Raw genomic sequence first — 12,120 nt, forward strand, 5'->3', positions numbered from 1 at the left:
TCCGTGTTCCCCGGGAAAATTTCGATTTCTAGATGGCGGGAAATGAGCTTTCCTGACTTCTGAAATGTATTTTAAGTTCTTCAAAATTCAAGGTTTTCCCTTCTTGAAAACAGTCAGGTAAATTTTTCTCATTTTTCATTTTATGTGTGCATTCATACATAAACAAATGAGTAGTTGCATGCGTATTCTTTTTGCCATGAATCGATAAATCCCAAAAAGAAAGGGTGGTCCAGGGGCTCTTCCCCTCGAAAATTTTGGTTCCTAGATGGCGGGAAATGAGCTTTCCCGACATTTGAAGTGTGTTTTAATGACTTTTATGTTGTTCAAAATTCTAATTTTCTTAATGTAACAAAAAAAAAGTCAGCTCACGGGTCCTGAAAAGGTAGGTCTAGAACTTTTTTTTGTTGCCCAAGGGAGGGGTCAGGACCCATGACCTCCTTCCCCCATATCCGCCTATGTGAATTGCGAGAAAATGTAACTCGGTAGGGTACTGGATAAACATTCTCTTTCCCATCCTTCTCCTCCTTCTTCCCTCCTTCTTTTCTTGCATTTCCGAATATACAAAAATCTCCAGACATTATATATTTTTTGCCAAAANGGGGGGGGGGGGGCCGGGTCCCCCGGCCCCCCGGTTCCGCCGGCCATGCAGTATTGCTGAAAATTGACTGGAGTTGCCTTTCACATTTAAGACATCTTGCATAAAAACCACCTGAATCAGTGCTTAATGAAACAGTTCTTGTAATCTTGAAAGCTCTGATAAGGGCTGTATAATAGAGGCAGTAGATCTAAAAAAGATCTATCAATCATTCAACTATTAATCAGTCAGCCGAGTGTTTCTAGAGCTCCTCATGAGGGCAGTATATTAGAGGCGATAGAGCTAAAAAAGCTATATTAATCAACTATTAATCAATCAGCCTCTTGAGGGCAATATAATAGAGGCAGTAGAGCTAAAAATAGATCTATTAATCAATCAGCCAAGTGGGAGGTAAAAACAAACGATTGAAATCATTCAAAAGTGGGGACAAAATTAGATCTGTCAGGGAAAAAATTATATCTGTCGTCGGGGAATTTTATTTATTAAAAGATAATAAAATGTTGTGTTAATTATGGGATTATTTATTTAAAAAGGATAAGTACGGCGCCCGAGACTTGCTGGAAATTCTGTAGGCTATCTATCAAATCAACTAGAAATTGCAAATTGCAAGTGAAGTGCTGCGAAGTACAACTGCATATAAATGTTCTTGTGAAAATAAGGAATAATAAAAATATAACAAATAATATATGAGACACGACCCATTGTCTATATTAGAACACTTCTCATTGGGTAACAAAGTCGTAATTTTTCATTTTTGTCAAAAAGTGTCTATAGTGGTGAATTATGGTTTAGGTTTTTTTAAATAAAGTTTCAAAAATTTCTATGTATGTGGAAAATGTAGTTGATTACCAAAGGTTACAATTTTTATTTTGAAGACTGCATGGTCTAGGAAGTGTAAAATTTTTTATGGGGCAAGTTTCCAAGGGCGGGTTTTCTAGGGGCGAGTTGACTGCCAAAGAGTGTTGCCAGCGTGTTATTTGATCACAAGTGCGAGACATCGCAAGTGTGAGCCAGCGAGCCATGACGTCACGACTAGATGCGAGACGTTACTCGAGTTGTGCGAGGTATCGGCTGAGATTGTGGAGTACAATTTAAAAAAAAAAACTATAGGTCTAATAATGAATTATTGTGATGTTAAATAGACAATGTTAGCTATACCTTCAAGGCTAAGCCTAAGATGTGTATAAGAGACAGGTTTGTTTGGTTGTTCTTGAATGATTGTGAGAATCAAGCAAGGAGCATGTTTTGCACTGTCTCTTATACACATCTAGATGTGTATAAGAGACAGGCTTCTTATTAAAGCCACCGCTAATATTAGCTTTCAGATAGACATTATAGGAAGGTACGATAGACTGAAATACCTTCTGGGATAAAAATCCTGGTGTTATCGCAATTATTAGGACATCCACTTAATCAGTGTCCATAGGTTAGGAAGATGAGCTTCATAATATAAAGGTGGACACAAGGTACTAGAGAGACAAAAGAATTATCACAAAATGCTTATTTCAGAAAAAATGCACTTTCGAACTTTCTTCACAAAATAGGCCTATATCACATTATATATGAACAAAGCTGTAGGCATAGGCTTGGTTGTTACAGCAAGGAAACCAACTTTGTGGGCTTCTGCTGTGCGTAGCATGATAAAAATAATAATTGCACTGATATTCGTGTATGTATAGAATTGGTTTGAGTAGCCAGTTATGAACATAGACGCAGGCCATGGGGGGCACGTGTTTCTTCCCCCCCCCCCAATATTTTTAAGGGGGTTGGTCCGCCACGTTCGGCCGCAATGTAATTTCATAATTAAAGATGATGCCTGAAAGTTATTGAAATTAACTGCGCTATGACCCAGGTTTAACGACAAACGGCGCTGTACAGCCCGAGTACAGAGTAGCAAAATACCGATAGGCCTATCACTATACGTCTGAATTCAACCTATACCTAATACGAATCGAGTGCGCGTGCTTTATTATAATTTGAGAAGTATGAGAAAAAGTATAAGATTTTCGGCACACGAAGTAGGTAAAGTAAAGTAAATACATCAAAAACAATTAATTTTTGTTTTTTATGGCACCAATACAGATTAAGTTGTCAGGGAACAGTGAAATTGTAATTTCACTGTTCCCTGATTAGATCTCTATGATAGCCCATCACTGATAAGATCATGGTGATTGTTATGATGATAACTTGTACTATATAAATGTGTCAGTTCCGGCCAGCTTGAGGTACATTTCCTGAAATTTTCGCACCTCAGCCTCAACCGATTGAGGCTGAGGTGGGTGTGGACTCACGGCTTTGAATTAGGTAAAGTAAAGTAAATACATCAAAGACAATGTTTTTAAATTTTAATGGTACATCACACAAATTAATTAGATCGTTATGGTTTGCCGGAAAGCGCTGATAAAAGAACATGAGAAATATTGGCGATGTGATGATGAATTTTACTATATAAGAGTGTCATTTCCGGCTATGGTACCTATTTCCTCAAAATTTTCATGAAATGTCAGATCTGCGCCCTTGGTCCTGAAATACAAGACTATCATTACACAGTCCTTCCTTGTGGTTTTATTTTATTTTATCCAACTGGGGGAAAAAACCAGAACAGTAGGTACAGAAGTGGTTTGTTATCAAAGCTTCTGAAATTTAATTCTCATAAAACATTTTTTTAGAGAACGTGCAAGTACAAAGGGTATAGAGTATCGCTATGGTTATAAGCAGTTTGATGTAGATTTGAGAGATTCTATTATTCTTAGTTACAGACAACAGAACTAGACAAACACCGTTGACATAAAACATTTTATGGGTTAACACACTCAAGACACAATAGGTATGATGCATCATGTTAATGGTGTAGGCCTACAGTATTATTTTAAAGTAAACATTATTGTTGTGACATTGTTTGAGGATGGGGCTGAAACTTGTTGGTTAAAATCCTTGACTTTTTGTCAACCAGATAGACCTAGATTATTTGGAGGTTAAATGGCAAAATTCTGGGTTTTTCTCACGTTAACTCCCTTCTGTATAATTAAACATTGAGGCCTAACATTAGAGAAACAATTGCCTTTACCCATGACTTCAACTATCCCAGCTATTTTTAAGTGACATTTTGAAAGCTAGTATTATTAGGCCCTTAAACATCGATCAACCTATGAGTTATTCTATTCTAGTTAGACTCTCCACTATCATTATTGCTGAGTTTGTGTTTGAATGTTAAAGAAATGAACAAATAATGTCCATTAGTTGCATCGAGTCGATCGTGGTTCCACGCACAACCCACACAGGTGCTTTCATCCTCGCGTGAAATATTCGGTTCGATCTAACAAATTCGTCAAGGACGATACGTCATAATGATATGATTTAAAATATAACTTGTCAACATGTGTGAGAATTCAATGCATCGAAGCTGCACGAGTGTAAATCACAGAGGTGGCTATTATTTCGCAACATTATGCGCCTAGGCTTCACTAAACGCCTTATTAACGCGTCTATGAAATTAATAACTTTCATGAACAATTAACACGAAGTAGGGCAATTACGCTCGCTTCAGCGTTTTGAATACTATGTATTCTACACCATTAATTTTGATTCTATTCAATTTTTCCGTTTAATTGTGGGTGAGTTGTCTCCAACTTTAGCCTAAGTAAACAGGGCCTACTCTTGAGCCGTCAACCCATTTTCTGGGTATTCAAAATTAATTAATTCTTAAAACTATTCTCGAAAGCTGTTAATTAATTTTTCCACAGCTGCGTTGATGCTTAATTAAAAAATTTGTAATGATTTTTTTTTAAACAAAGTGATTAACAAAGGTAACATTGTTTTCCAATTAGGTCAAGGCCTACAGTACTTACGAATTTAAAGGCCCATTCCCGGCAAAATTTCACTAAAAAATGGGTTTTTTTTAGGGAAAAAAAATGCATATGCCTATTATAAACAATGGAAAATTATTGGCATAAATTTTAGTTTTAAGCAAAAGAATTTTAAAAATGAGAAATAAATGAGAAATACAGACTATTTCTCATATGAGATTACCATTTTCTCGACGAATTCTCTTAATCGGTTAATTCAGAGGTTGTAGATCGCATCCGCTGGAATGCTCTCGCTTTTATGTATACTTTATACAGTCATTAAAGTGCGCCCTCTGTATTGAAATTAGTTTTTGTACTTCGCATCTCGCACAGTGCGGTCGATAAGATGAGATATGTTTGTTTAATTGTCAAAATCCTGGTCAGAATCATTTTTTTTAGAGATTTGAAATAATTCCTATGAAATATTATATTTCACAAGTGTCAATATAGCAACGGAAAATATGTCGGCCGTTTCAATGTGTGATAACAGTTCAACAGAACCTAAATCGAGGTAAGGCTAGGCCTAGCCTAGCAGTAATAAATGTTTCCGGTGCCTAATATATTTCTTCGCAGAGTTGTCGCAAAATCAAACATAAAAAATCACCCGCATTTATTTTTTGTGTGGAACACAAAAAATTAATTTCAGTCTTATTTTACATTTTTTTCTTGCTTAGGAATGTCTAAATTCAGTTAAACTAGCAATTTCGTATTATATTTATAAATCTTTATAATATAAAAATCAGATTTTTTTTACAACTGAAATTTTGCCAGGAATGGGGCTTTAACACATTGGCCTATTGTCTGGACACTTTAGCTATTATTTTTATCATAATTTATGGTCATTATATTATTATGTAGGCCTATCTTTATTTTCTATAGGCCTATTAATATTATTATTAGGTCTATTATGAAAATAATATTGTGTTTAGGATCGATCATTAATATTATATAGGGCCTATATTATGTTATTAATTATTTTCTTAATTCATATTGGAAAATATAAACTATTATAAATTCATAAATTATGCAGCTGTATTTCGTAGTTGTAGCCTACACTTGCTCTTGAGTGAGCAATTATCGTAATGTTGGTCTGATTACAGGAAGTCTCTGATTCAAATAGAAATCCAAGATATTGACTTTACCTCTTCAATCGATCGTCGTTGTCCAGATATTACAGTATCAGTGGCGTATCTACTGGATGCTCAGAACACAATGTAGCGACAATGTGCGATATGAACAAGATTAACTCAAAGGTTTACGCGATCAACAATTATGTATACGCAATCCTAAACGCAGCTACTGTACACGTTTGCATGATAAGAAATGACATACCACATTTGAAATGAACTTGATTAATCATCATTATAATTGACCTTTCCGGAGTGTCAATCAAACTTAACAACTGACTAATCAGAACAACGCTAGGAATACGCGCGCGTCTCACAAACACACGTGTTGTCCCACAAACGCACGTGTTTGCGTATGTTTTAACATTGTCGTCTTGTGGGACCTTAGCAACAATATCCAATGGGCGGCGGGGCTTAGCGGAAAGGTCCATTGATATCGTAATCGTATGCTAATGAAATACATTAATGGTCTAGTAAAGTTCAGGTACGATACATTTACCGTACTTCCTAAAGTGTACTGTGTCAATATGACATCATCTGTTATTGACATGATCGATTTGAAAGTAGGATCCTCCCTAATCAATCATGTCAACATCGGAGATAACATCATTTCACATCAGTAATTTAGCCTAAGTAATTTTACGTAAACACGTTTTTTTCAACATGATTTGATAGATTGCCCACAGAAAGGCTCTTCTCACAATATCGACCAATGATTTCATGAAATGAAAAACGTCGATGATGGATCATGGAAGAAATTCTGTTAACTGGTGAATAGCTTATTCACATTTCCTGTCATAAATGAGATAACCTGCATCACATTCACAGTAATTACGGTATCATTTATTCTGCGTATTTTGCCAAAATATTCTTCTTCGTCCTGTTGATTATCACGGAACTATAGTACTGTATATGCTGTGCATTTCGCTTGTGTCCTTGGGCAAGGCACTTTATCTACATTGCTTCTCTCCACCCAGGAGTATTAATGGGTACCTGGTAATACGCTATATAAATATAACATATTATTATCATGAATTTTCTTACCACAGCCCCAACCATGGTGGCCTGAGGTGTTCTCCACCCTAAGTCTGTGATCCCCTCTATTCAATTCCTGGTTCCGTCACTATCTTGTAATGTATCTCTGTACTTTTATGCCTAGATACTGGTGGCACCACGATGTTCACGACAGGGGTCAAATGTCTCCTACGGGACAGACGATGACCCCGACGAGAGCAAAGTGGGCGTGGCCAGGCGTCGCTCAAAGCCTTTCGAAGGTGCTCCAGTGGGCGAAGCCCCCGAATAATAGGACAATATTAGAGGGTCCAAAGGCTCAGGTTAAGCGATTAGACGAATCTCTCCCGATGAATTGTAGTTTTCTCCATGACTGGGGGTGGGGAAGGAAAGTCTCCTCAGTGGAGACCATTTCCCCCGGCCTTCCGCTAACGCCCCCCTGTGCCTAGATTTGTTATTCAATGATGCGATTATCACAGATTACAAAATATATCATAAGTTGTTTAGTCTGGTGCTAGCTCCGTTTATGTTATACTGTATGCTATCAGATTTTAAAATCAAGTGATGAGTAATTTTGCTAGGTCTGGTAAAACCGTGTTTTTAATAGCCCATTATAGGCCTAAACAGGCTTCTATGCCTATAATTCAATGCAGATAGGCCTATATTAATGTACTTTAATATTGTTTATGGGAATATGATTTAAATTTTGGTTTCTTGATCTTAATAATAATGCGTGGTCTCTAAGTACATCTTTGAAATATTTTATAGTAGGCCGCTATGCCGAAAATGTTATAACAAAAAGATATATAAAGGCAACGTATAACTTGCCGATAAATGTTGTTAATTGTGTATTCTCTTCTATCGTAGGACCTGATCGATATGGCGCGAGCCAATAGCCTTTCTCCCAGCCGGAATTCCAGACGTCCGTCACCCGTATTGAGTGAAGATGACTCTCTGTATCTATTTTCCGAAAGTACACATGCATCAAGCCTTATCCAAAGTCTCCAACAATTACGGACGGATAGACGGTTTACGGACCTCGTACTTATTGTGGATAAAAAGGAGTTACACTGTCATAGATGTGTTCTTGTTTCAACGAGTAAGTACTTCGAAAGTATGTTCACCAGCGATATGAAAGAAAGTAAGGAAGAAAAGGTGCTTATACAAGGTGCTACTAGTAAAGGTTTGGAGCTTATTATAGACTTTGCTTATTGCGGATCGGTTAATATCACACGGGAAAATGTACAATGTCTTCTAGAAGCCGCCGATTTCTTTCAAGTCTTGCCAGTACGAAAAGCTTGCATAAACTTTCTAGCAAGAAATATTACCCCTGAAAACTGTTTAGATGTAAGTGTTTACGCTGAAAGACTTGCTTCTGTAAACCTAACAGAAAAATCTTGGAAATTTGCGCTTGATAATTTTAAAGAGGTTAGTAAAAAATCTGAACCGCTTGAGCAGACTTTCGATATAATTTTAAAGTACATTAGCTCAGATGATCTGATTGTTGAAAACGAGGAACTTGTATTTGAATTCATCATACGATGGGTAAAATTTGATGAAGAAACGAGAGACAATTACCTCCCAAAACTCCTCGAACAGCTTCGGATACATCTACTTCCCCCAAAGTATATCGGAAGTACGATCCTAGCCGAAGGTCTTGTAACTCGATCGGATATTTTTGCCAAGTTTGCGCAAATTGCTGAAGAGCACCGTGTGCATAATGATCAGCTGTTGCCGCGGCAATACAGAAATACGCGCTCCAGGAGGATTGTTGTAGCCGTTGGTGGAGTAGGCCCTGCTAATATGAAAATGAAGGAGCTAAAGTTTTTTGATCCAGTTGAGCGGAAATGGGCAACACTTACGGAACTGCCGAAATCGGGGGAGGCGGCATGTAGTGCTGTTGCTCTGGGAAACGATATTTATGTGACTGGTATTCAGGGGAAGACTGCCCTTTATAAGGTACGTTATACCATTTAACCTGTCCGGGTAACCTGTAAATGTACCTCCCTCATATCATGGTGGAATGTACCTCCATGCTCATATTATGCGATGGTTCGTAATTTCATAGCCATTCTATTATGGCTTTTCTGGGCTTACCTATGCATTTTATTCTACTACTGTCGTTAATAGGCCTATGAAACTTTTTGCTGTCAACAAAATAGGAATATACTGTAGGCATGTTATAATCCTAATCCACCAATCTGTCTACCGTACCTATACTCTCTACTATACCTATACCGTAACACGCCTATATTCATATTTGTTGACATCCAAAAGTTTCCTATGGCAGTTGCAAAATGAGCTGCCTGTAGACTGTACCCGGTAAAATCTAGTGGGATACACGACAATGCCCGCTCGTTTCATCGTCTTTGGCGTTGTAATGAAGATCCACAGATGACTCCGAAAACGAAATTTTATAACGATGAGAGAGGAGGTTAGGTAGACTATTAACTAGTAATACAATATGCTATTGTATGCCTACTGCTACTAAAAATACAACCTTTTTTTCAGATTCGGCGAAATAAATGGTTTGAATCGTCTGCAATGATTCAATCTCGACAGCGACACGCGTCAGTGGCATTAGGAAACTACGTGTATGTTATCGGAGGTTACGATGGCCGGTCACGACTATCTAGTGTGGAACGTTTCAATCCTAAAGAAAACAAATGGGAACAGGTAGGCTTACTTTTTATTGAGGTTTGTATAATATTACTATCAATAATTGAAGTTGCACATGCCCGGCATATATCACTGCCTCGGCGACGGTAGGACGACCCATGGCCCACTGATGTTGAAAATATAGGCCTATGAAAATATAGTGCGATAAAATTTATATTATAAAAAGATGATCTCATGCACAGAGATGATTCTTAATTAGCGTTTCAAAACTATATACATTACTGATGGTCTTATTATGCTCTGGTAGTGAATTCCAAGACTTGATTGCATTATAATACAAAGTTGATTGTCATAGTATACCATTCAAATGTGGTATCTCAAAATTGTATCGTGGTTTCCATAGAATTGCTACGCAGTCGCTACACAACTTTTTCACTGCAAACCTTGCACCGCGTATGCCTGTCCCCAGTGCAGTTGGCAGCGCTCCCTGATTCAACTGACCAATCAGCGTCACCAAAGGAGTCAGCGATAGCGTGTAGCGATTTTTATGGAAACCAGGCTTGAAGTCTGTTTTCCACTAAGCGAATTTATTCGCGCGAATCGAAGGCGTCGTTTCGGTTTCAGCTTCGCAAAATGTAGAAACGGTTCGAACTACTGAGTTCGCTGAAGCGAAATCTCCAATAGACATGTGCATGCGCATTAACCGACGCTTTCGACTCGCGCGAATAAATTCGCAATTGGAAAGACTTAAAGCCTGTTTTCCACTAGGCCAATTTATTCGCGCGAATCGAACGAAAGCGTCGGTTCGGTTCCTGAGCTGGAGATTGGTCGCGTACTTTTTCGCTTCGCAAAAAGTAGAAACCGTTCGAACTACCGATTTCGCTGAAGCGAAAACTCCTGTAGAAATAGTGTCAAATAATGGAATGCAAATGCAAGACCAGTGTGGCCTATATTCTTGAAGAACCTTGTTATCGTGTTGTTGTTTTTAATTTATATGGTAGAACTAACCACATCTGTATTACGATTATATACAGATTCTCTAATGGGTGTTAATGAATTGATTGATTTTTTTAACAGGTTGCTCCCCTTTCCGAGGCGCTGAGCTCTCCTGCTGTCGTTACGTTCCAAGGGAAAATATATGTTCTTGGAGGAGCTCTGACGGGGGAGTCTGCTTCCAACAAAGTACGCTGTTACGAGCCTAGCACCAACACATGGACCGAAGTCGCACCTCTACCTCACGCCTTGTCAGGGATTGCCGCCGTCACCGTAAACGAATACATCTACGTGGTTGGCTGCCTGTCGCAGATCGTTCATCGGTACAACCCAAAGACAAACCTTTGGAGCCAAGTAGAGAGTATGTTCAGCACACGTGCGCTGTGCGCCGCGACTGTATGCAATGACAGGATATACGTAGTGGGTGGTGAAAGTCAGCCCAACACACCAATCGACAACGTCGAGTGTTATGATCCAGTGTCAGATCGATGGACACAATGTCAAAGCTTACCATATCCAATCAAACTCCTCGGCTGTGTGACGGTAACGAAGAGAGTTAATGCGATTTCGTCACCAAAGTAGGCCTATTAAGTATAAATGATATTTCTACCTCCATTATAATAATAGCAACATAAGGAAGTTTGAGGCAATAATATTTGAAAATTGTCAACAGCCAGTATTTTTTACCAAAGATATATGTGGGATGGGATTCTTATCCATGTGAATTATATAATAGTTTAATTGTTAATTTAATGGCGGAGCGGTTAAGGCAGGGGCACCGTGATCATAGCCAACAATATAGGCACGGGTTTGCGGCCGGCTCGCTCCTGTAGTTCTGGTGGTGGAACAAGTCTTCTCGGATAAGGACTATAAACCGTAGGCCCAGTGTACACAATGCTCATGTGCACTTTAAAGAACCCAGTAGGCCTACATCTTTTGAAATGAGTAGGGGGTTACCCCGGTGTACTGGTTCACTCGGCCCCTGCCGTGGACAGATGAAAGTGCGCCAGTTGGACATGAAATGACCCTGCGGTGGACATGAAATGACCCTAAGAGGAGGAGAAAGTTATTCAAAAGTGCAACATCTAGTCCCGAGCGCATAGAGACCTCGTTTATCTGCGCTATATAAATCTATCTATTATTATTATTAATGTACGCCTAAAGGAACGTGTGTGGTGAGGGGGGGAAAATGTGTGTGTTTCTGCTGTGTGTGAATTATTCAGCGTTGTACATTATTATATTATGAGTTGATGCCATTATAAAATATGAATAATCAATAATTATTATTATTTAAAAACAGAATTAGAATCTTAATACTTCTGAGTGGACCCTGGTCTCGCCATCTTGCGCTTCCGTCGGCAAATCATGGCGACACCACTGGTCTTGGTTACTTCAAGAAACCAGTTTGTGGTCAAATCATGAAGTTATTAACAGATAACTAGCTATGAGCTATTGACTGAGCCGTAGCAAATAACAAATTATGCATGATGGATACAAATTATTCGCCGTGTTTTTTGGAAATGACAACGCAATTTAAAGCAGACAGATCAATTTTGTATCTTATGAGTTCTATGGCGTCATCGTTTCCTAGAGCACTGTCGTTTTTCATTATTTTTCCATTTAATATACTGACCCAGATAGCAAAGTGCTACTAATTTATTCTGATTATTTAATCATTATTCTGGAAAATGGCAAATTATGCCAGCTAAAACCATAACCATCATCATATTTGTTACTATCGTGAGAACATGAGGACTTTATTTATCACATTTTTTCTACATGATTCATTCATGATTCATAAATCAAATTTTATGCTTTAGATTTTAATCAAAGAACTTATTTTTGTAATACACCATTTTGAGCTGCATGCAATATTTAGGCTGCTTTAGCCAACGATGTACCGGTATGTACGTCATTCAGAGTGTGTTCG

The 12,120-nt window shown here is 38.2% G+C and overlaps 1 protein-coding gene across 1 annotated transcript; it reads left to right on the forward strand.

The window, feature by feature from the left end:
* Nucleotides 1-1,623: 1,623 nt before the first annotated feature.
* On the forward strand, nucleotides 1,624-11,038 carry LOC117115324 (kelch-like protein 24). Its single transcript, XM_033259065.1, has 4 exons — nucleotides 1,624-1,659; nucleotides 7,446-8,537; nucleotides 9,090-9,254; nucleotides 10,275-11,038. The coding sequence occupies exons 2-4, from the start codon at nucleotides 7,458-7,460 to the stop codon at nucleotides 10,770-10,772; spliced, it is 1,743 nt and encodes a 580-aa protein (XP_033114956.1). The 5' UTR covers nucleotides 1,624-1,659; nucleotides 7,446-7,457; the 3' UTR covers nucleotides 10,773-11,038.
* Nucleotides 11,039-12,120: the final 1,082 nt, after the last annotated feature.

This window comes from Anneissia japonica, unplaced genomic scaffold, assembly GCF_011630105.1.
Source record: "Anneissia japonica isolate Jap-2015-1 unplaced genomic scaffold, ASM1163010v1 scaffold287800_len1627635_cov199, whole genome shotgun sequence".
Classification (NCBI taxonomy): Eukaryota; Metazoa; Echinodermata; class Crinoidea; order Comatulida; family Comatulidae; genus Anneissia; species Anneissia japonica.